We start from the raw sequence: 25,568 nt of genomic DNA on the forward strand, positions 1-25,568 counted from the left end.
CACACGTGTGTTTATTGCTTTCATTGCTCTACCTCATTCACTTCTTAGTGCAAGACCTTTCCAGAGGATTGGCGATAGCCTTTCTTTTACAGCAAGCAGTTTGATTTAGGAGTATTGCTACACTGGTGGAGGAGTGAAAAGTTTATGAGCTAATTTATACTGTCCTCCCAAACCACAGATTTTGGTAATGGAAAGTTTGGTTTAATGCTCTAATAAACTGTGGTCTGATATGTATTGTGCCGGGTAGTCTAGAAGGTAGATGAGAGAGTGAGTTTTATATTTTCAGCAACACCTCAGATTTCATCTTGAAGTAAACAGAGATGCCTGGGTAGATGATAAAGTACTGTGTTTTTCATTATAAAATAAATGAGAAATAGGTTACTAAGAAAGCTTTATTTTTTTTCATTGCACATTGGAGCACTTCCTTGTATCCCTGTAGAAGTCAGCCTCCCTGGCAAAAGAAGGGTGTAGATGGGAAGTTGCAGCAGGACTGCATCGACAGTAAAACTGTATTTAAAGCCCAAGATTTGGTGGAAAACCTGCTAAAGTGGATCAGTTGTTCCTGTAGCAATAGTATGAAGTACCATGAGAAGGGACCTATGGGAAAAAATAATATTTCAGTGTGGGAAATTTCTCTTCTCGGTTTTGCCACTATGGTAAGAGGGTTTGGGCTAGCAGATCTGTGTGAAGGACCCAGGTGATTTTATGTAGTGATGCCAGGGACCTCAGTAATAGGGGATATTGTTGCTATGTAAAAGTGTTGGAGGTGTTCCCAAACAAATGGCAGATCTTCAGAGCCTTGGGCTGATGCTGTGAGGTGGCAGGGAGTATGTGTGCTGGCTCCTGCAGTGTTAGGGTCAGTTAGTGCACTTTCCATTCCTTCTTGCTCTGGGGAAGGGTGACACAGCTGCTGTTGTGCTTGCTTGGTTTCTTAGTCTGTGGGTGGGAGAAATGACCAGTGTCTGGTCCCGGGAGTGAGAAAAGCAAGCTACACAGAGGGTTGCGAGGACATGTCTGAGCAACTTTTGCCCAAATGAGCTTGGGGCAGCAGGTGGACCATGCTGGGTACAGCACTTAGGTGCTGTAAGAGCAGTAAATAACTCCTGACACAACAGGCACACCTGACTGCTGTATCTGTTGCCCTGGGTAAGTGCCCCTTTCTGTCCTTCTCTTTCTCGCAGAACTGCCCCAACCAGTGGCTGGAGTCCATTCTTCCAAAATACATTATCATGTAGTCCAAGGCTAGGGAGGTAACTGATCGTGTGCACAAACAATTCTTAAGAGCCCAGTATCCATGTTTTTGACGCTCAACTCCTGCATTTAAGAGGAAAGCACCTATAATGTGAGTGGGCCAATAGGGACAGGAAGCCTTGCCTGATTGTCTTCGGTAGGTGTTGATGCTGTGGGTGGCTTTGCAAGCCCATTGAGGTCTGGAATGTGTTTCAAGGCCAGGTTGGATGGGGTTTGGAACAGCTTGGTTTAGTGCGAGATGTCTCTGCCTGTGTAGGGGAGTTGGAACTAAACAAACCTTAAGGTCCTTTCCAATCCTAAACATTCCGTGAGCCTATCCAATCTCCAAAGCAAAGCACCATGAGTAGTGCACAACAGCCTCTGCCTGTTCCTTGCTGAGGATCCAGACCCTTCAGCAGCGCTAAACAGAGAGGCACTGTTCCTCTTGCAATTCCCTGCTGTCTAAAATCCATGTGCTCGGTGCATATGGATTCCCTTCATGGAGAGGTTTCTCAGCTATTCCTGGCCTGGCAGAAACAGCTGCGGAGATGTCCTTGCTCATATGTGTGGTGGCAGCCTGCTGTCAATGAACACAGCCTATGTCAGGAGCAGCCCATGTGTTCATGGGCTCAGTGACTACCTCTCCTGAATCATTCTGACCTCTCCCCTTTGGTGTTGTGGGGTGCCTGCTCCATGGTGCTGGTTGCAGTGTCTAGAGCTGCATATCCAGTACCAGGGTTTTTCAGCTTGACCTCCCTGTAGGGCTTTAGCCCTGCTCCTGAGGAGTTTAACTGTCGATTGCGTTGTGTAGTGGAAAGTATGCTCATTAACAATGTTCTATTTAAAATACAAAGCAAATGTAATTATGGTGAGAGGTGTCAGATGGCAGGGACTGAGAAATACTTGTACTATTCAGAGCCTGAGCAGATGCAGGGCGACCTTCCCCAGCTGCCCAGGGTCTTCAGTCTCTCTTTGCCAGTAAAGGAGGACCTCAGTGGTGGGACATGATTGGAGTGCAGTGGTACTTCTTGTGTGGAGTGTTTCTTTCCTTAGATTAACAAAAATATAAGAGGAAGCAGCCTTTTTTGAAGAGCTTTTCCCAGGATCAGAGCTCTGAGTGTTACTAGCATGGAGGCAGTAGGTTGAAACAAGTTCAACTTTTAAATGGTTTGGAGGCAAAGTAGAAAGTTTTCCTGCACTGCTACAGATGAGGCACTAAAGCTCTTCAGGCATTTCCAAAGAGTGCTTTTGGGTTTGTTGTCTTTTGTTAGGGTTTATTGATTAAGTTTCAGCTGTAAGAGAGGGTGTGGTTTGTTTCTCAATTAAAAAAAAAAATACTAATTTCCAAAGCATCTTTTTTTAGATTTAAAAAAAGAAAACAAATTATTTGTTTTAGCTGAAACAGGCTGGTATTTAAGTACTTCGTCATTCTTTAGAAATTACTGAATTATTTAAGATTGCCCGAAAATGTGTTTGTTTTACAAGAACATGAAATTTTTTCAGATACCTGTCTATCTAAATTTGAGGTGAGGATTTTTAGTAATTATTGAGACCTTTGGATAACAAACATTCATTCTCTGTGCAGCTCTGTTGAAATACTTTGAGACTCGGTCTCAGTTTACTGGAAAATTAATTTTCTCTTTGTTTTCATCTATTTTGTCTGTAAAAATTATTTCTGCTTTAGTTTTTGAGGAGTGAGAGTAGTGTAGATAATACTACCTTATTTTCTTGTAATTAGAGTTCAGAGAAATACTCTCAGGCTGGTTATGTCTCAGTCTGGCATTTTGTTTTAAACAAAAATATGAATGAGTTTTTTAAAAGTGGTTTAAAAATGTCTCCTCCTGCACTGATTAGAAGTCGTCCCGTTTTGTTACTTATCTGGGCTTGGGCCCCAAATATTTTAGAAATTTATAAACCCTGCAATTTCTGTAAGGAAAATATAATGCAAATTTCAGTCTTTCCTCTGGGGCTCCATCTGACCTTGGACTAGGCTGATTATTTAACTACCTGTCAATGCAGTGTGACAGGGCAGTGTAAAAAGCAGGCTGACAGTGTACATGGTGAAATGTTGTTTCTTTCCTTTCCCAGCAACCTAGATCCATAGATTCTGGGCAAGGAGAACCACATGGAGCATGTGTGTATAGGCACAATGTGAAAGAACAGTAGGGTGTCTAACAGTCCCTTGAGAAATGCTCTCCAGACCGAGTCCTTGTAAATAACTTGCTTTAATGTATCTCTCACTTTTTAATTACTTTTTAAGGCTAAGATGAATAAATTGTCCTTTAAAAAATTTTTTTTCTTCCCCCCCTATTTTCTTCTATGAGGGTTTTTTCCCATTGTGTGTGTAGCAACCACAACAGCCCCCTGTAAACTACCTGCTGGCATAGGTCTCTGGGCAGGGTGTAATTCAGGGACTCATTTGGCCCTGGCTGCCAGCATGGTGAGGGACTTAAATGAAAGATACTTTTCTTTGGGAAGCCTTAAAAAGAGGCAGCTGCTGTTACAACGGCTGCAGTTCATTCTGGTGCCAGCCACCCCCACTGCACCTGTTGGCACTTGAATTATGGTCATTTTTAGCATAGCACCCTAGTAAGGTAAAGTTGGCTTTTAATAGAACAAGCTGATGCTCAGATTGGGTTTAAGGAAGTTTCATGAACACTTAAGGAAAAGAGAAGAACTGCATTGAAAGGGAGGGATTACCAGTAACAATACTTCCCTGAGCGATGGCTATTCCCACTGTCACTGCAGAAGAGATAATGCGAATCCTCTTGCTGTGGCCCAGGCAATGATGGCCCCAAGGCCAGACTTTCGGGGTGGCTGATGCTTGATTGCTTTTTCTAGTCATCCACATAGCTATAAATACTGGCAGTAGCTAGGATCCCGTCCTTATAGTGGTGTGAACCTGCTGCTGCAATATTACAGAGGAGATAGTGTTGGGAAGAGTGGTTCTGCATGGCCCCCTACCGTGGCTGATTTTGGGTTTTGCCTGGTGTGCTAGGGCAGGTGCCACCCTGGGAGCTGTTCTGACACCAGCTTTCCTTCTCCCGAAAATGTTGAAGTGCTGGTGTAGGTAGGGGTTCCCTCATTACTCCTCCCTGTCCTCAAGGAAATTATTTTGTGAAATAGAATATACAGAGAAAATGAATGCTGAGTGCTGCGTTGAGTGGGTTTGAACAGCTTCAGAGGAAAGAAATACTTTATAGCCAAAAAGTGACCACAAGGATTTATTGATGTTTTATTTTTCTGAGATTTTACGTTGTTTCAATGCAAGCAACATGGAAGGAGGTGCTTGGAATAGATGGTCCTGGATGGTCGCAGTTTATTCCATCTAGCTTGCCTCGGTGAAAGTTCAGGTTTGTTAAATGAAAGTGTAGAGGCACAGAGGTGATACCTGTGGCTGTACTGGTAAAAAGTGGTGGGGTTGGAGGCACATCATCCAGTTTTATGCAGTTTCCATGTTGATGGTGACAGACTGAACAAGAATTTCAGGCAAATCTCGAGTGCCATCTGGTCTTCTTGAATGGTACCTGTTCTGGGAAGGAATGGGAGAGTTGGACTTCAAGTCAGCCCTGGCTGAAGAAATGCAAGCAAAATTACAAACTCACCTATTGATTTCTATTTTGAGGTGTGTGTTTATCCATACAAGGGTTAGCAGTTTTTTCTTTCCTGGACTAGAATAACAGCCTGCAGACCCACAGTATTTTGTTTGCATTTTAAAGACATCTGCTGGGTTTTTCTTTGGACACAACAGCAGCATATAAAGGGTTTTTTCTTGCTCTTTTTTCCCTACCTACAGAAGAACTGTTAAGTGACTGGGTACTTTAGAAGCCCTCTTAACTATTGATTGTGACTGTAAGAATGCTCTTTTTCAGATTACTTTGTTTGAAGAGCTGTTCTCAGCAGTTAACATAAATACTCAGGCTACACTGTCTTTACAGAAATCAAGAAATTATCAGAAGGTGTTGCTTTGATTTCCTTTTTTTTTTTTAAACCAAATGTCATCATGCTTAAAGTATAAATGTTTCTCGCTGTCAGTTTGCATAGCTTAACTTTGCATACTCTAATTTTGTATGACAACAGATTTAGGGTGATATTGATGCCTGAGCATTTCCATGCAGTTTACTGCACATTTTTTCCATGTGTTGGGTATGCTTGAAAAACCCACTGAACACAGATTCCCAACAGTTACAGAGCTATGAACAAAACCCAGAAATCCATATTCCTGTTTTGTTTGCTCTTGGACAAGGATGTAATTTTGTTCTATTTGTATCATTGGGGAAATGGTGTCACATTCGTTTTGTAACGTAGATCTGGCCACAGGCATGTGGAAGCCTTTAAACATACCAAGCAGACAAGTGCACAAATGAGAAGAACGTACCGCTGGGTGTCTGGGGAAGCCCACTTAGACTGACAAGATGTGCTTTACAAATGCTGTAGAAAAACACAGATATGCTAGTTAGAAGGAGCAGCAAATGTTACTTTGGGAAATACATATAAAATAACAGCTGTTCCTGAGCTGATGGCATTAAAAACATATGTTACTGAACAGATTTGACCCAGCAATGTGAGAGAAAATTCTAAGTGTTTAATGTTGTACAACTCAAATTCTCTTCCTGCTTAAGTATGATAAGAGTAAATATATGACAAATAGAGCACTTTGTCTAAGCATCAGCTATAGGATTGGTTCCAATCACTGCAACTGCTCTACAGAATGCCAGAGTCTGGAGACCTGATGTTGAATGAAGTAGCCTTTTCTGCTGTGGCTGAAGCTAGTATTTTGGGTGCTGTGACTGCAGAGTAAGCGTAGAGTGTGGCTTTCATGCATAAGCCTTTCAACCTAGCTTAGCTCTAGCTTTTTCTGACTGATTTGCCTGAGAAGCTAAAAGCCAACTGCAGTGTAACTGTGAGAAAGAAGAAATGTAGGATGAGAGGGTGGTGAAGTCTTGGACCTACCCTCATAGTTGATGCAGCCATTGGAGTCTTCCTGACCTTTCATGAGTTCCTCTACTTCCTCTTCTGTCATCTTCTCACCTGGAGAGCAGACAGAGTTTGGTTAATTCTTCTGCAGACTCACAATTGAGGCTGAATACTACAGTTTTTCCAAAGGATTTTTTATTTTCTGAGTTAGTAACAAAAAGATCTATACAAGAACTGATCTTTATTACTTTTAACTTTCTTTACAAGTTCTGCACATGCATATAGACACAGATTCTAGTTATTCTTACTTAAGCTATACAGCAAATCCTCTACCTTTGTCCATGTGCATGAGGCATATACAACCTTTTATCTCCAATCCTCAAATAGGCACTTCTAATGCCTAGTCCAATTTTAGAGGTAATAAACCAACCCTTTTCGTTCGGGCTTTCTACTGAGTGTTGTTTTTACTTTCCTTGTGGATTCCCAGTTAGGAAACCCAGAGTCTTATCTGGCTTTGTAGACTTTTGCCTCTCTGGACTGATTAGAATATCTTTCCTCTCTCAGGCCTTAAACAGTTGCAGTTTCTGAAGTGCTCACAGAGATGACAATCCCTTACCCAGAGTAGCCAGTACGTGACGGAGTTCAGCCCCCATGACTGTGCCATTGCCTTCCTTGTCAAAGACACGCAGACCTTCAACAAAGTCTTCATAGGTACCTTGTTCCTTGTTGTTAGCAGCTGCTTGCAACATGGGCAGGAACTCTTCAAAAGTAATTTTCTTGGCATTCATCTCTGGAAAGAAAGCACCGGTTGCTACATCCTAAACACTTCGGTGTGTGTTCTTTTCAGATATTTGCTCTGAAATACGGGAGAGCCTCCCACCTCATTTGCACACCTCTCTTAGTCTTTGCATCAAGGATTTGGCTGTTCCTTAGCAGAATCTGGTTTCTCTCTTGTGAGAGTTGGCTTCACATCCATCTGATGTTTCACACCCTTGCTCTAGGCTTCTTCTCACATACTTTACTATGCTTTGTGTATGTTGTATTTTTCTTGCTGTACAAGATGATATTGCAAGGATTTTAGATGTGTATTTTGCAGAATACAGTAGGACAGAAATCTTGAGACCCCACAGAGGTGAAAGGTGAGAAGAGTGTGATGTTGCACATTAAGCCCCTGAGGTTGCTGGCATGTTATTCACTTCTGCAGGGCCTTTTGAATGTGGTGCCAGAGGCTATTAGCAAAATAATAAACTAATTTAAAATAGGAATGTCCAGTGGGGATGGTGTCCAGATTTACCATTGACATGGTCATTGTGGCAGTTTTAAGGACTCGCAAGCTTAGTGTATGCAACCCTTTTGGTGTCATGGGCCAGAAGTTGTAGTCCTCAGTGAGGCCTACCCTGAATGATCTTACTGGAGTAAGACTGCCAAATAAAAGGATCTTTTTTCTTTCCTTCAGCCTTCATCTAAGCAGCAACAAAATACAATAGATGGAAACATGTGAGATTTTTGAATGTATATTCATTACAGAAACTATTTTTCTACCCAGCTATATCAAAACTGCTGTTGGTTATTGCTGCTGTTACTTAAAGTACTGTCATGGTCTCACCTCTGTGTTAGTCCTCTACTCAGTGCTTTCTGCTGGTGATAATGGTGTCTGGTGGTGTTACGTCATAGGTTGGACTTGATGATCTCAGAGGTCTTTTCCAGCTTCAATGATTCTGTAATGCTTCACTTGGCTCTTCTGAGTTGATCCTCAGAGCCATCTTTACTAAGCCTGAGGGTTTGGATATAACTTAGCCCATCCTAATATGCTTCTGAAGTTAGGGATCACCTAGGTCCTTGTTAGGCAGAGTGACTATGGTATTTACCATGAGAAAAGGAAATTGAAGTTTTCTGCTGTAATAAATGGCCAACATATGCCTGAGCATGCCCAGGTTTGTAGGAGCTTTAAGCAAATTGCCCCAATTAGCAGAAATAAGCAGGTCGTTTTTGAGTCCCAGGGCATGTCTTGGTTTATGCAGAAGATCCTACACTGGAAGGAGCTGAAGAGCTAAGTGTCAGCTGTTGGAAAAGGACTTGTATATCCTCAGCAACGGCTGGGACATAGATGGCCTGGGAGCAGGAATAAGTTTGTTACACCTATACCGAATTACCACCAAAATGATCCCTACAGAGAATTCTCCATAGCCCAAGGAGAAGGGCAGAAGGAAGAGAAATGTTTCCAGTTTCACTTACTGCACTGTACTTCTCTCTATTGTTTTGATGGTGTAATCCAGAGCACTGTATTCCCCAATCACCATCATCCTCTTCAAAAGGGGCCTGGAAAAATGTCATGTCTTGTTGCTGCAGTATCCTTCTTGCTCCCCATCTGGACAGAAGCTCCTCTCCCTCCTGCTATGACTATATTGATGTTGCCTAATTGGGGCTCCCCAGCCTCAAGAAGGGCCCATGAGAGGCTGCAGGGTACTTACCCTCTTTGCTGGGGTTGCCCAGGATCTTGTTGATCTCGGCATTTGTCGGGTTCTGCCCCAGCGCCCGGATGATATCGCCAACCTGGCTCAGGGTGATTTTGGCATCACCAGTCCTGTCAAAGAGGAGGAAGGCCTCCTTGAAGTCTGCAAGGGAAGAGCAACAGTTAAATTAAGCCAGGCAGCTCCCTATTGACAAGTTGTATGGAGAAAGACATGAACCTGTTGTCTCCTGGCACTGTTCCACCAACTCTGGGGAATTAGCCAGGGGAATCTTTAGCCCACGATCCCAAGAAATACTCTTCCCCTCTGACATTTTGGTTTCACTATTTTTAAATGTTTATATCTACCTTTCATAGCTTTCCTGGCTCTAATGGCCATCAATAGCTTCATGATTGACCCAGTAGGTATTTCAAGCATGGGGAAAGATAAGCCTTCCACAAACATTGCTATTCAAGAACAGGTTTCTTTATATGATACAGCAGCAGAAGGTAAAAATGTTGTTATCCACCCTACCTTGTCTCACTAGAGGACTGGAAGTCTTTTGTCTAAGAACCTGGCAGTGCAAAACATCTGCCTGCTTTGGCTCCTGCCTGCAATCCCAGCATCTCAATGACACGGTACTAATGGGAAGCTTGAAGATGGATTTCAAATGCTTCTACTTTTGTTTTCGGTTAGAGTTGCCTTGCAATTACTTTTCTACTGTTTGTTCACCCTTTGTCTGCCCTTTGCAATCTGTCTTTGCTTCTTACAGATCCATCTTTCCCAGTGATAATACTTGTGTGGTGTTTTATTGCGGTGCATGTCCAGCGCGTACGCTTTGAGACTTCTTTCAGTGTTTCCAGGTTCACTTATTCTTCTCTTACTGCTGACCAAGGACTTGAGATACAGACACTTCTCCTACGAAAATCAGCACAGACAGCTGCCTTCATTGCATTGCCAGTCTTCTTCTGTTGCAAAGTTCCATGTTAATCATCTTAGTACATTTTTCAGCTATTTTAGAGTATTGGTTGCAATTAACAAAGAAATACCTTTTTTAAAAAAGGGAGTGGGCCCAAAAGTTAAGGGTCTAGCTAAAACTCTTTGAACTTAATACATCAAGAGTATCTTGGACTGTGCTGTTGATGGTTTCTGCACTGCAGTGTCTGATGCTGTGTTTTAGCTTCAAGTAAAGCAGCCTTTCCTTTGACTGTGATGCACTTCCAGCAGCTAGACAGGCTTTGTGTTTTGCAGCTTGTGTAGGTGGAATGCTCTTTGTGCCTTGGGGCAGATTTAGGAGCAATAAAACACATTTCAAATCATGTCTTCATTGATCTTGTGCTGGGGAGGTATGTTGCAGGGGTGTTTAGGCTCTTGCTGTAGCCATCCATATGCCACCTTAGTGGAGGAGTTGCTGGCACCCAGCAAAACTGCTGATACAGGTTGTCAGCCTGCTAGGTTGTAATCTAATACATCTGAAACTAATTCTCCTACTGTCTGATGTGAGAGACCTACAACCCTTGACTGCAAACCTGCTCCCCTTACAGCTTTTATTGCAGGGTATGAAATCAAGGCTGCCTGAACCTGTTAGAGCTTCCCCTTACAATACACCAACTTGATATGGGCTCCTGCTCTAGCACCTGAGATCGATGGAGCTGTAAGGATTTATACCATATGATCTGGTCTTTCTTTTTGGTGCATTAATGACATGAAGTCAGAGGGAGATATAAAACAATGCCAGTTGGCTATTGGCAAAACCATCAGGGGAGTTGTCTGGTTGGTAAATCCCATGAAATTTTATTTTCACTGGGTTCTGAACATGGCTCCCCACCTTGGGGAAAAGGCCTGGTTTTATTTTTGTTTCCCAGGTGTGCATTTTGCTGCAAGGTATCTCTGCTGTGGGGTTTTAGCATTTATTTATTAAAAATCTACCCAGTCCTAGTTTATATCTCTGCTGAAATAAGCATGTCTAAATTCCTTCTTTGAGGAGGGTGTTATCCAGCTGCTGGTGCACCAGCCTGTGTGGATGGAAATAATTACTGAGGGTGGAACATGGCTGTTCCTGGGAAATCCTCCGTCTCTCAAGTAGCTCTTAATGGCTCTGCTGCCTGGTTCAGTCAGCATGCCAGGAGCTGGGTGATCTGGAATATTTGTGGAAGCTGAAAGAAATATTTTGCATTGGTTCACATGCTGGGAGCTTTGAATTGATGGCATTTTCCTATAAACACTCCCAACCCTTTTCTAAAATTTTTAGAAGGAAGAAGTGCAGAAGAGGACAAATTATTTTCTTGGGGACGAGGAGGGTTCGGTCTGCAGAAAGAGAAATGTCTCCAGTCTCACTGCTCTATGCCTCTCCCTTTTGCTTTGGTATAAACATCGAGTGCAGGCTGGTGTTGAAGAAGTTTAGGACTCTCTCAAAACATCCTTCTAGCTATTCTTCTCTTTCTGGATTCTAGTAAATCCTTGTATCTTCCAATCTAAATACTTTCTTCACACTTAGAAGCCTGCTATATTTCCTACTCATTGTTTGACTTTTAAAAAACCTTCCATTATTGAATATAACCAAATGCATATCTCAATGTATTTTAAACACTCCAGCTTAGGTTTGCAGAGCTTCAGTGGGGATTTTTGTCAGAATTTTTAATTGGATTGTTGTAGAAGATTGAATAAAAATCTATATTGGAACTTAGTGGTAGCCTATGCAGCAGGGGATAGTGAGATGGTAAAAAATTGCAGCATATCCAGACTGTTTATATGCAACAGTATTCACAGTAACTTATTTTCTCACTATTTTCATGCTTCATGGCTGCTGTACTGTAAATACATTCTTTCTTCTTCCCCTTAGAGCACTTCCTGGCAAAAATGACATGCAGGCCTCTTGCATCTTCTGTTCAAGTAAATTTTCAGTGTCTCTGCAGCTAAGTTAAATTTTCAGCTCACTTCCCCCTTCTGTTCTCCATCTGCCTGTTTCCCCCATGACTTGCAAATGCAAGACCCATTTTCAGCATCCTTGTGAATGGCCAGTACAGGAGCACAACTGAAACATGTTCAGTAGGGAGATCTGGTAACACCACCATAATTCCTCCTCATGGCATAAACTTCTCAACTTGGGCAGCACATAAGTACCCAGATAAATTATATGTGAATCTACAGTCAGGTTTTTAAGCGTGAGTCAGCACTGCTCTTTTGAAGTCAAGAGTGTGGTGATTTATCCCAGCTGAAGTCCTAGCTCATCTTTTTGTAAAGGTTAATCATCTTTTTGTAAGGGTTAAACTTCAAGCCTGTAGCTTCTCTCTGAACCCATGTAGCTGCAAAACACATTTGCTCTCTTGTAACTTACCATCCTGTTGCTCCTTGGAGAACTCGATCTGTTAGAAGGAAATCAATCACAAAAATAACTTAGGAAGGGGGGGCTGGGGGAGAACCTGCTTGTTTTCTAAAGCATCCAGCTCAATCCATGAGTCAACTCCCAAAACAGCAAAAATGTCGTCTGTCAGATGTGCAGAAGTAATGCAGATAGCAAAAGAGCTGTTAAGACTGGTGAGTTTTTAGCATTTGGAAGCTATTATGTCCTCCCTCCTTCCCCCATTGAAGTTTAACTTTTATTGCACTTACCATTGATTTGGTCAGGAGTGAAGGACTGCAGTTGGGAAGAAAAAGAGAGAAAAGAACCAGTACTGCTGAAAATGCACTGAGAGAAAGCAAATAGCACCAAGTAGCTGAGCACTCTCACCTCTGTCTTGCCTAATGTAATTAGGCCATGGCAACCTAAACTAGAAACTTCCTTTGTAAAAGTGCATCACCAGGTCTATTTTTAAAGATTCCATTAAAATCTGCGTCCCAGGGAAAGCCAGGGCAGTGGCTAAAAGCAACAACAATCTAAAGTCTCTTAACTAACCAAGTTGTCAGCATACCATGGGGTCATTTACTGTTTTAGTAGAGACCCATTTTATTAAGACCATTTGAAGTAATATTGTTTAAAAAGCAGCTTTCTTACATTAACATAACATTAAACCAAACCCCTAGAATCTGTTTTTCAAATTATTTTTTGACACTACATTGTTTATAAAGTACTAAACCATGATCTTTTCTTCTATAAAAGTATTGCTCGTTTCCTTTGCCACTTCAGCAGGTTCCATCCAATTTTAACAAAATCAAGTAGTAGACAGCACTAGGAAATTGTAACCCTTCTGTCTGAAGCTACAGGTGCTGCACATCTGCCCTTACCCCGTGCAGAACTTGAGGCTAACTGGAAAACCTCCCACAGTCCTTGAGCTTTAAGGAGGAAAGCCAAGCAAACTGAACTATCTTCTGCACTGTCCTTCCCCCCACTAGAAATAACTTGAGCCAGAAGCCCAATTTACTTCTGTAAAGCACGCTGACTTGCTGCTAACCATTAGCTTTTTGGTGGACCCACCATGGCTGAAAGTTGGAAAAGCTGAGCTGCAGACGGGCAGGAGGGACTAGCTGAGAGGTCTTGAGAGTGGTCCTGCTTTCCTGGCCTTTCTTCCCCTTATTTATCCAGTGGTGCTGACGACATTGCCTGGATTAGGTGTCAGAAGGAAGCAGTCCCTCCCCTTGGCGAGTTCTTTAGCTTTCTTAGGGCAAAGTGACAGGAGGCTCCATGTCTTGATGGACACCTTATGGTGGCTATTTTTAGGAGGCTGGAGAGGGGCAGGGAGTGGTAAGCAGTAAGTTTGATTCATGTCAGCACTTTCTGGGTCTGTTCTGTCAAGAGGGGATATTCCTTGGCCCAACCTACCAAGACTTCCCTATAGGGAAGGATTCTATTTCTCCAAGAAGCTAAGAAGTCGGTGAGCAAGATGTGCTGGCGGTAAGAGCTGCCACGTGTTTGCCCAGGTGGTTTTATGTGTGGCTTGCAGGATGTGTGTTGGGTGCAACTGGGTGGTCCTTATACCTTTGCTGGGTTCTGCTCAACCTGTTACACCGATAATGCAGCGCTTGGAGTTCCAGGAGTGGTGCTGCTGCCTGTCTGCACAGTGTGATCCAGTTGTTGGCACTGAACAGATTAACCTGTTGATGGAGCTGATGTCTCATTGTGAACCTCCTTCTCTGCACAGGTCTTGTTTTCCAAATTCTGAACACTTTTAGGAGAAAATTATTCGTGCATTTTCATAGGACCATAAGATGTTTGGGGCTGGAAGGGACATTAAAGATCATCTAGTTCCAGCCCCACTGCATGGGGAGGGACACTTCCCAGTAGACCACATTACTCCAAGCCCCTTCGAGCCTGGCCTTGAATACTTCTGGGGATGAGGCAGCCACATGTTCTCTGGGCAGCCTGGGCCAGAAGAAGAATAAGAATTTCTTCCTAAGGTCTAACCTAAATCTTCCCTCTTCCAGTTTAAAGCCATTACCCCTTGTCCTGTCCCTCTGTGCCCTTATAAAAAGTCCCTCCCCAGCTTTCCTGTAGCCTCATCAGGTACTGGAAGACCACTGTGAAGTATGCCTTGAGCCTTGTCTTCTCCAGGCTGAACAGCCCCAACTTTCTCAGCCCGTCTTCATAGGAGAGGTGCTCCAGCCCTCTGATCTTCATGGCCTCTTCTGGACCTGCTCCAACAGCTCTATTTGTTCTTGTATTGGGGGCTCCAAGAACTGGATGCAGTACTGCAGGTGGGGGGTTTCAGGAGGACAGAGTAGAGGGGGAGAATTGTCTCCCTTTCAGCTCCAACTGTGTTGTTAGGATAACAAGGCAGTGGAATATTTGCATTCCCAATAGCCTGTGTTCTCTAGGACACTCTTCCTGTAGGCCTGGAGTTAGGGTGTCAGCTTCAGAGCTCGGTGTGGTGAGAGGAAGTGCTGCTGAGGGTTTTGTGATGTGGATACAAAGGAGAAGCCATTATAGAAGCTAAGACCCCAGGAGGCTTTGTGAAGTGAAATTGGGACTCTTCATGGTGGAGAAAGGGGTTCTTTTTTCTTTTTTTGGGGGGTTGCAGAGTACAGGGGTCATGATGATGCAAAAGTAGCAAAGATCTAGTCCCACCATGCAGCATCCTCCAAGCCTAGGTCACATCTCTGATTTGATGCTGTGAGACATGGTGAACAGATTAGAACACTTTGCTCAAAACTTTTTTTTTTCCCCCATCACCCCAATTTGTTCAAGAGTGTCATGGAGCCAGGGTGGGAAAGGTTGTGTGACAGAAGACTCCCTGCTGCAAACGCAAATCTGTCTGCTCCTGGTTTTCTAATGATAAAATGTGATTAGTGAGGGCAATTTTCTCCTTAGCTCAGTTAGTTACCCTGAAGATTAACATAATGTTTGTGAAAGTATCTTTTCAGAACATTGAGGGCACTGAAAGAAGGATTCAACTCCAAGCAGACTTTGCTGTTGATTTTGTTGGTTGGTTTGTGGTGTTTTTTTTAACTGAAAGATCAAAATAGGTCAAAATACTTGGTTAGATTTGAGACATTAACCTCCTACCTCCTATTTTAAAAACAAAAGATACACTGCAAAGAGTTTTTTAAGCTTGCAACTTTAGCTGAAAAACATTTTGGAGAAATATCTGGAAAATATACAGCGTGAGAAAAATGCTTCACTGCTAATCCTTCACTTTTGTTTTTCTGCTATTTGTGGTCTTTTAGCCTGTGGGAAAAGGAGTGTGTTCAGGACAAAGTGTATCCTTGGTCAGATGCAGTTGCATAGGGAAGGGGGTTGATGCTTTTGTTGGAATTAGTTAACATAGGTTTAGCACAGTGCAGACCTCCTGATTAATACTGGCTGGGGCTCAGGCAGTCAGAAAGCTAATACAGATCTTGACCATCAGTCCCAATGCATTGAGAGGACCTTTCTAATGACTTTGGCAGAGCTGAAATGTTGCCTGGGTCAATGCAGTATGTTGCCTGTTGTGGAATTTTCCTTCTGCCCTCAGCCTCTTGCTCCTCAGTGCCTGCAGTTGAGACATGTTCCCCGTAAAACAAGGTTTAAAGTAAAAAGTGAAAACTTTGCTTAATTTTCTTGAACGTTTTTTTCAAGATAAAGCTCTATGCTTTCCAGTTAAGTTTTATGATTGGCTAAAGCAAAGTTCATCCCAAAATACTTGACATGTGAAGCAGAAAATAATTGGGGCACATTTGTCTTGGGCATGGAAAACTGGTATCTCAAGTAGCCATCTGGCTTGAATGGGCTGTCAAATACATAGAAATCGAGAGGGGTCTACATATAAACTGTTTTGCTCTTTTGGCCATATGAGGCTTTGTGCTGGTTTTAGAGGAGGAAGTACTGTAGCTCCACATCAGCCCTCATTTTATTACTGGTTCTCGAATAAAAGCTCATGAAGTAGAGGTTTGCTGGGGAGAAACATTCTACTATGGGCATGTTGCATTCACTTGAATCACCTGCTTTAAGCCAGTAGGGTCTGTTGCAGCCTTAAAAGGCTCCTTGCTTTGAGCGAAGGCACTTAAAAATGGCCTCGGTATAGAAAATATTTCCAACACTCCTTAAAAGCAATGGAAATTAAGATTTCTGATTCTGTAAGGAGCTTTCATCACCTTCAAAAGGTAGAAAGAAGTATTTTGCAGTGATCTGACCTTTGTGTAATCTGCGTTGTCAGAGGATGTGGTGAGTTTCAGAGCTTTAGGGAAGAGGTTGAAATTTCAGCAAGCTTGGTTTTAAAAAAAATGAATGACCCCTGGCAGAAATAATGAAAAGATGAAGGAACTGCAACTCATGGAAAGACCAGGAGGACTTGGATTTCTCTAATTTGGCTTAAAACTTAATTATGGGTAAATTTATTATCCAGAAATTTATCTGTGCCAAAGAAAAAGGTGGTGTAATTGGGTTTTTTGTTTTGCTCTGCTTTTAAGTTTAAGGCTTTTCCCTGTTCAGTTCTATTCCTCTTGTTGCTAGATAGAGGCATTTTGACCAGATCCCAGTTCAGCAGGGTTGGAGTAGATGACCAGCTGACCGTAGTCACCAGCTAAGCTGTGCTCCCTTAATTCTTGGTGGGCACTGGGACTGAGTACAGTTGTGCTGTGTGACTGTTGTTTTGTGCTCACTGTAAATGTCTGGACTGGGTGAAAAGTCCTGGGAAAAACTGCTGCTGGGAGTCAAAGCGTTGAGCTGCTCCATCTGCTTGTTACCCTTTGGGTGAGTTACAGAGAAAGCAATCATCCTAGAACTGTATTAGAGAGTCACCAGATATTTCAAGGTAATGTCTCTGTAAAAGAGACTGAGTACATCGCAGGTGTCTTGGAAAATCAGAGAGGAGAAAATGGGAGAGTCTTCTAGGATACTCACTGTATATTTAGCCACCTATTCAGGACTAGGGGGATTTTTTTTCATTTTGATTGGTGATAAACTAGGATTGTGCCCACAGCAGTTCATATGATATCTGCTCACCATGAATGCCTGCTCCTTGGTTAATACAGCTGCACATATTTTCTAGCAGACATCACTGAGTGCAGGATTACACAGCTCTCAGACCCCCTCTGAACAGTGGGCTCTTGTTCTGTCCCTCACCCTGGTTCGATAGCTTGTGCGATCGATGCCACAGATCTGAGGCTATTTATCATTTAAGTGAGAATCAACAGCCTGATGGATTTAGTCTCATGTCTTTTATGAGGCAGAGAAACAGTAGGAGCAGATACGCTCTTGAGAGTTTTGTTTTGAGAACAGAGCTGCCTGGGAATATAATTGAAGAAAGAATAAAAATAAACACTATTAATATATGAGAGAAAATTTCATGTGTGAGATCGATACAAGGATTGAAAGAATAGTTCAAGATCTCTCTGTGTTTAATGGACTTAACTGCAGATGAATTTGATTTTTTTTAACTAAATATTCTGTGTAACTTGGCAGTTTGATTTCTTTTAAAGCTTGTAACTTTGCAGTTGCTTTACAGTTGTGCAAAAAAATTTTGATAAGCCTTGCAGATAAATTATTGTGCACTTCTAAAACGTCTGGGAGTGAAACATGCACTGGCTGCACTGATCAAACCATTCTGCACAGATTTCATTAGCTTGTTCTTTACTGGTCAAACACTGGAACAGGCTTCCTAGAGGGCTGGTCGATGCCCCAAGCCTGTCAGTGTTGGAGGCATTTGGACCTTTGGCATCATGCTTTAACTTTTGGTCAGCCTTGAATTGGCCAGGCAGTTGGACTAGACCGTCATAACTCCTTTCCAACCGAAATAGTCTATTCATTTGCCAAAGTATCCTTTTTCTAATTGCGTTTAGTTTTGCATGAATGCATAGCATGGAGAAGATGTGGTTAGGAAATGTGAGGCTCTGGAGCCCTGCTCTGGGTGGGATTTGTTGTTTTAACATGCCTCCCAGCGGCGGTGCTAGAGTATTAACATGATTTAAACTAGTGCTATTTGACATTTAAGTGCTATGCGGTAAACCAGCCAGTTGAAAGTGCTTTTTGGCAACGGGTATAAGAGGTAATAAAGCCTCAGTAATGTGGGGGCAAATTTCCAGCTTGGTTGTTTCGTATCTCCTTACAGACAACTTCTTTCTTGACTTGTCATTGGCTAAATTAGTCACGTTCTTCTTGCCTTATGTAAGGCAAACTCAAATATCTTGTTACTGTCTGTTACAATCTCTCTGTTTTAAGGGGGCTTTAAACACTAATTTATAAATATTTTGGGGGAGTTTTGATTAATTAGTTGATGGAAGAGAGGCTCTGCCACACAACCACTGTTAATAATTGAAATTCCTCTGTGAGCTCTAGAAACATTATTTTCTGTAATTTGCTTTAAATTTCACTGTTTCTGCTCAAGTTTGTCACTCCCTAGATCCTCTAGACGCTATAGGTATCTAGTCACAGCCAAAGCTGTGAAGTACTAATAATTGTTTTTGTAAAAAAACCATAATTTTCCAAATTTTCAGGTTAGGGAAAGTGTGTAATAATATATATATTAGCAGCCCCTGCTTTTGACAGACTCCTTGCTTAGCAGCGCTTTAGGAAGAAAAGGAGTCTAAGTTCTTCTGGAAACTTTGTGAAGAAAATGAAGTGGTGGCTTTTCTGTTTGCTTTTCCTGCTGTTTTTCACGTGTCCCAAAGGGATGTCTTGGTGTCAAGGGATGTCTTGGTCTGATGTCCACATTGTCTGTCCTGGGACACCTTTATGCCTTGCTTGTGCAGTGATTAGCAACTGCCACCAAGGTGGGTCTGGCATCAGTGGTGGGGTTCCCAAGGCAAAGGGGTTTGGCTGTATCTGTGCTGCTCTGGGGTGGATCCCAAATGGTGCCATATCTTGGTGGTACAAGTGGCAGCAGGAAGCTGATCTGGACTGTCAGACACACCCTCTTACATCCCTCAAGGCTAGGTCATATTTGCACTTGTTCCCTTCCTACCTGAAAGGGCACTTGGGACTGGTGACCTTGTCCAACAGTTATATCAGACCTAAGGAATCCTGCTGGAGTTGTTGTTGGAGCCAGGTCAGGCAGAATCTGAAGGCCTGCACCAAAATTTCAGGCAAAAACCTGCCAGTCCTTCAAAAAGCCCTTAATCTGATGAGCAAAGCTCCTGGTGACATTCCCATTGTCACTCCACAGCTTCCAGTGGAGTTTGTCTGCAGTGGAATAGCTCTCCAAGTGCTTCAGCTGACACTTGCAGCCCTGCTTGCCTGCCAGCACAGAAGCTTTCTGTCAGTGCATTTCAGTGAGTTTCTCTCTCTGGTTATATCCAGTGTCTGTTCAGTGATGACCTACTTTAGCAGTGAATGTAATAAGAATTAAGGATACGTGGAGAAACACCTTCTACTGCCTTAAGAGCTCAGTATTTAAAAACAAATGATCACACAGGTTTGCTTCCACACAGCAGGCTTTGTCATGCATCACACAGTTACACAAGGCCTTGGCAAGGTTTACTAGTTGATAGATTTTGATTATTTTTCTAGTAAAGGTGTAAGTAGCTTATCTGCAATTGGCCACGGCATAATGGATGTTCTGGGATTTCAGTCTTGAAAACACCAGCTTGGGAAACCTTATGTAGCAAATGAACAACACACCATGGATACTTGCAAGAACCCAGTCTCTTGTCTCTGCTCACAAGGGGATAGTCCAGTGTATCCTCGAAGTGAAGGAACTGGTGTGACACCAGGTCAGGGTGCTATGCCCTTAGATGGCCATCTGCAGAGCAGAAGTCTATGAAGCACTGCTCTCAGCATCTCCAGCACCCAGATCCCAAAACATCACAGCTAGTGCTATGAGCCAGAGCTAAATTCAAGGACTGGTTGCATGTTCTGGGAAGGGCCCTTAGATTCCCTGTAGAAAATCACATTCTTCCTGTTGTTGATAGGGACAGAGTTCAACAGATTTGGGCCAGATCAAATTTATCTATTTCCCATGGCATCAGTTGCAAAACCAAGCATGAGACATCCTCATCATTCATGTCTCATCCCAGTTATTGCAGATGTAGACCCACAGTAGTGCTGCTCATAAATGCCATGTTTCTTCTCACTCGGGCTTGAGTGGAAGATGGAAGCTGACAAAACAGATAAGCTGTCTTTTTGGGATTGTTCTTGAACACAGTTTTAACTACAGAATTCCTAAGGGTCTCTTGAGAAAATGACCCATATGGTCACTTTGCTTTTAGTAACTGTTGGTTCCTGGCAGTAGTTCTCAGATGCATCCATCACCCTGTTCTTCCCTTCACGGTTGTGTGATTTAATCTCTAACCTTTATCTACTGTTCAAATCCAGGCCATGCTTGTAATAAAGAAAATTTGAAATATAAATTTGGTCTGGAAAGGCTTGTGCAAAGCAGATTGAGTTTCATGTTTCCCACATAGGGGGAAAAGAGTCTTTACATTTCTATTGAAAACCCATTTCTTCCTCCCTGCCTTGACTCACTTCCTGCAGTTGTTGTTCTGTAGCCTAAGGTGAGCTGAGAAAGGGTTGTTGAGAGTTTTGAGTCTTCACCAGTTAGGTATTCCTGTTACTTAGTTTTATAGTCAACAGATGGTGCTCAAAAATAGAAAATCCCATACGAGCTGCTATTAGTACTAGCAAATCACCAAATATTTGCTTTTATTGGGTTAATTTAAAATGGGAAAAAAAGGAACAGAAGAGGATGAAAGGCCTGTCACAGCTTCTGATGGTGACAGGCAATTCTGGGGTGCCTGCATTTGCAAGAACCCAGCTTGAGGCTCCTTATGGAAAAAAAACCAACAAAACAACAACACAAAAACAGGAACCAGCAGCCTGACTTTCCAAGTGTGTGCCCCAGAAGGCTCAGAAAACCAGATTATCTGGAGGTGAGCCCAGCAGGGCATCTAGTGGAGGGGCACCGCCAAAAGAACCACTCCTTGTATTTATAAACCACTTAATTGCTTGTTCTGGAGAATATTATGATCTCTGATGCCAATTTCAAGTTAAGTGCACTATCAAATGTGGCTTATTTGGCTGATGTAAACCCTTGTTAGGCAGCTCTACCCTTACCTACTCCAGCTGTAACAGTTAGAAGGGGCTTGGCTGTCTCTTTATAAAAGCTATCAGTGCCTTTCTGTGTCTTTGCCTGCTGTGAGGCTCCCCAGGTCATCATGGCACTGCAGCCTGGCATTCCCAGTCACTTCTCATGAGCAGCAAGCTCTGACATGGCCTGTAATTCCCCTGAGGAGTGGAGGAGACCCTACTGGATGCCCTTGTTCCAAGTGCTCAGCCTCCACACCTGGTAAATCAGTGCAAAGAATCCCAGGACAGTATCATTCTTTGAGTCAAAAGCTTAGTTTTAATACTCCCTGACCTCAAATTTGGAGCTGGAAATGGTGCTGTGGCTTTTCCCATACTGAGACTTTGGTGGTTGAATGGAAGAAGGATTCAGGAATGTTTAATGTTAAGTAAGAGATTGGGCTGAAATTCAGAAAATTTTTATTACCTGAATCTGCCATGTCTCCCAGGCAAATCACTCATAAGAATTGTGATGACCTCACTGCCTTAGCCCACTAAGGGTGAAAAAGTACAACCCAGGGTGGCTGGCTGGGACCTTAGGAGGTGGCTCAGTCCCTGCTCCAAAGCAAGGTGAAAGGTACCATGGTTGTTGTGGTGCCTTCCTGAAGAACCCACCACTGCAGGTGTCCTGTCTACCTGGGCAGCCCTTTGTTGATATGGGGTCTCAATTGAGAGGGGAAGGTCAGGAACAGAGGTGATGTGTGTCACCCTCAGGGGCAGTGTGGGTTTCTGTATCCCCTGCCACCACCACTGTGTGGTTGGGTGGACTCCTCTGCTACAGGGGGAGCAGTTTCCATCCACCTTTGCAGCCCCTCTGAGGCACCCTGTGCATTGCCTGGTAAGGGCATGATGAAGAGCAGAGGAGATACTTATAGAAAGATGTATGCTAGTGATAGGCATGCAGGGCAGGGGCTGGGTAGTCCTGTTGCCTCCATTATGCTGCTTGTATCTTCACTTATTTGCAAATAGCAATAGTAATGCTTATGTGCTGCATTTATTGTTAAAAGAACAGTTTTATCTTACTACCCCAGGGTTTTCCTCCCCTTCGAAGTGGAAAATATTTTGTCTGATATTATATTTCAAAAGAAAGAGGATTTAGGGAGACTTTTTTCTTTTATCAGTCTGAATATGACAAAACCTGGAGCATTCTTTGTGCTACCAGTATATAATTCCTGCTGTTAAAGAGGAATGCTGTCTGGAAATGCTTCAGACAGTAGCCTACCATTTTTTAATCTGGTAGTATACTATAGAGTCTATTTATGTTAAGTTGGATTAGCTAGGATCACTGGAATTGAAAATTCTATTTTCTCCTAATGAACTGGACATAGAAAGCTATAAAAGATTAAGTTATTTAGTAGGAAATCTAGTTTGCATTTTCCTTCATCTCTGGAGATGAGTGAAATGTGAGGTCTAATCTAATTTTCAGACAGTATTCTCAAAACTAGTGGGCTTTTTTGTGTAGCCTTTATTATGATCACTCCAAGTATTTCAAAATGTCTTTTTATTCTCTTGCTCTGATTTTTCTTTGCTAGTGGGTTCATTTTCATTTTCTTATGAGAAGATACGTTCTGCTTCAGAAAATACTGCTGGTTGTAAAAATTAAACTTCAAGAAATTTCATTGAATGGGTCATAATTTTGGGACTTATTAAGATACCTGAAACAGAACTCACAGAATAGTTTGGGTTGGAAGGGACCATTAAAGGTCATCTAGTCCAACCCTCCTGCAATGAGCAGGGACATCTTCAACTAGATCAGGTTGCTCAGAGCCCTGTCCGACCTGACCCCAAATATTTCCAGGGATGGGGCACCTACCACGACTCTGGGCAACCTGTGCCAGTTTTTCACCAACCTCATTGTAAACAATTTCATATATGTAGTTTCAAACTACCCTCTTCTAGTTTAAAACCATTACCCCTTGTCCTATTGCTACAGATTCTGCAAAAAAAGGTTGTTCCCATCTTATAGGCCCCCTTCAGGTACTGGAACGCTGCCACAAGGTCTCCTTGGAGTCTCTTCTTCAGGCTGAACAACCCCAATTCTATTCCTGTCCTCACAGCAGAGTAGCTCCAGTCCTCTTATCATTTTTATCACTCTCCTCTGGACCTGCTCCAACAGGTCCATGTCTTTCCTCTTTTGAGGACTCCAGAACTGAGCACTGTGCTCCAGGTGGAGTTTACTGACAGCAGAGGGGGCGAGTTGCCTCCCTTGACCTGGTAGCTATGCTGCTTTTGGTGCAGTCCAGGATGTTGTTGGCTTTCTGGACTGCCAGCACATACTGCCAGCTCATGTCCAGCTTTTCATCTACCAGTATCCCCAAGTCCATTTATGCAGGGCTGCTCTCAACCCCTTTATCCCTCAGCCTGTGTTGATACCAGGATTTGTCCCGACCTATGTGCAAGACCTTGCACTTGGCCTTGTTTGAACCTCATGAGTTTCACACAGGCCCAGTTTTCAAGCTTGTCCACCTCCCTCTGGATGGTAACTTATCCCTTCTATCAGGAGTCTTTGTACTCTTTCTTTTCTCTATAATAAGCATGACTCCTTTATGTAGAATTTGGCAAATTGGTCCTGGGACCAATCAGCTTCTCAGGTAGGAGGAGAATAACTATTTATAGTGTTACCTAGAGAAACAGTTCTGTCTCATCATCCCTTTAAATCTTTAATCTCCCTATCATCTTTCCTAAGTAAAGAATTTCCCAACATGGAGTCTTCTTCAAAGGGTCAAGGCAACAATCTGATGTTGGTCAGCATGAAATCTAAAAGTATGAGATCTAGGGAAGTGTAGTCTAAGGGAAACCTCCAAAAGACTCTTCCCCTTTATTGCTTTCAATTTGCAGCACATTGCAAATTCTGAGCTAATATGTAACAGTGAGTGGAAATAACCTGAAATGTTTCCATCTGCCGCTTTCCAGCTCATGGTCTCTATCCATGATTGTTGTACAATACAAATGAAAAGAGAATAAAGTGCCAAATCCCACCCTCCCTTTTTTAAAAAACAAACAAACAAAACACTGTTTAGTTTTGTTTCTGCTTTTAAAGACAAGCCATGCTCATCTCAAAACACATGACCAAAGGGTCATCAGGTGGTTGCAAAAATTTGAAAAGGAATTTGAAGGAAAGTGGCAAAATAAGATTTGGCTTTAGTGCGGCTCTTTGGGAAAATGCTGCATTTCAAGTTTCAGTAACCCTTTCCTGTCCTCATGCACCTACTCTGGTGTTTGTTTTGGGTTTGGTTTGTTGGTTCTTTTTGGGGGGTGGGGTTGTTTTCTTTCTTTTAAATTTAGCTTTACCAAAAAGGGCAGAGTGATACTGATGTGGTATAAAGTTTGGAGGACCACACTCTAAAATACTTCTGAAACCACCAGGCTTCACTCTTAAGCCATGCACCATGCCTGACACCCCTCCAGCTACTAAAACAATCAAAAGCTCAGGCAGGTCAGCGAATCCGTTGGCTGAGGTTATTCATTCATTTCACTGCAGTCCCCAAACCGGAGCCAACCACACACAAGGCTTCACTGCAGGTCTCAGGCAGGACTCTGCAGGTTTTCCCCTTGGGGAGCACTTGGGGCCCACGATCAGCACACGTTCATCCCTTTACCTTGATGCTCTTGAGGTCAATTGCAGGTTCTTTGGGTTTGGCTGGTGCTGGTGCAGGTGCTGGAGCGGGTGCTGGTGCGGGTGCTGCTGCTGGTTTCTTTACATCCTTCTTTGGTGCCATTGTGTGTTGCTTAAACTTGAAAGTAAAGCTGCCCTCCCCCCAAAAAAAAACTTTTAAAACCCCCCAAAGCCTTAAAAGTTATTCCCAGGAGAGGAGCAGTGGTCAGAATGAGCTACAGCCTGTGCCCTGGAGGTGGACCTGCTGTGCTAAACTCTATAAGGGCATATATATATTTCACTTAGTGCCTTGTACAGTCCTGACACATGCAGCTGGATTGGACAGCTTGCTAATCAAGGGGGATGTCATTCCAGCTCGAGCTATAAATGGAATGTGAGAGTTCAGGGCTTCATAAGATCAGGAGACTTCAGTGGCTTTCCTCCCCCCTTCTTTAGAAACCCCAATTATCTTCCCTGTAATTTTTATATTATGCATGTAAAGGAGAGGGGAATATCACAAATCCAGCTTCAGATCAGCCATTGCCATTTGAGCATGGATTGAACAGTCCTTTTTCTCATCAGAATTTGTTCTGCTTAAGTAATAAAATCTCCTTTCTTTCCCTCCCCTTTCCCCCCATGCCTGTGTAGTGCTCCAAAAGGATTTGGTTTCAAGTAGCAATTTTGACTTTCATGGCTGGGAAGATCATCAATTTCCAACCTCGTTTGCCTCTCTCCACACAGCCCTTCACTCCTTCTTTGCCTCCTTCTTTTACAAGGAAGTGTTGATCAAGTGAAGGCTTTGGGTGTTTAAAAATAAAGCAGACAGATATGGAAAACACTGCAGTACCTTCAGCCAAGGCATCCCTACCAGACCCTGAGTGTCTTTCAGCTGTTCTTAGTGTTCCTTTCTGTCATGTTAAGGCTGTTTTTAAAATTCACAATTGCTTCCTTTAACATTTTTCTGTGA

General features: G+C 42.8%; 1 protein-coding gene across 3 annotated transcripts; it reads right to left on the minus strand.

The window, feature by feature from the left end:
* Positions 1-4,441: 4,441 nt before the first annotated feature.
* Positions 4,442-24,870, minus strand: MYL1 (myosin light chain 1). Of its 3 annotated transcripts, none has more exons than XM_051622698.1 (7): positions 24,606-24,870; positions 11,935-11,962; positions 8,619-8,762; positions 6,764-6,937; positions 6,184-6,261; positions 5,609-5,661; positions 4,442-4,757 (listed from the first exon to the last, which is right to left on the minus strand). In XM_051622698.1, exons 1-6 carry the CDS (start codon positions 24,723-24,725, stop codon positions 5,633-5,635), a joined length of 573 nt encoding a protein of 190 aa, XP_051478658.1. In that variant the 5' UTR covers positions 24,726-24,870; the 3' UTR covers positions 4,442-4,757; positions 5,609-5,632. The 3 variants fall into 3 exon arrangements, with proteins under 3 accessions (XP_051478658.1, XP_051478657.1, XP_051478659.1); XM_051622697.1 differs by having other exon boundaries at positions 4,442-4,762; XM_051622699.1 differs by lacking the exons at positions 11,935-11,962; positions 24,606-24,870 and adding exons at positions 12,210-12,234; positions 13,012-13,105 and having other exon boundaries at positions 4,442-4,762.
* Between the last annotated feature and the right edge of the window lie 698 nt (positions 24,871-25,568).

This window comes from Apus apus, chromosome 6, assembly GCF_020740795.1.
Source record: "Apus apus isolate bApuApu2 chromosome 6, bApuApu2.pri.cur, whole genome shotgun sequence".
Taxonomy (NCBI): Eukaryota; Metazoa; Chordata; class Aves; order Apodiformes; family Apodidae; genus Apus; species Apus apus.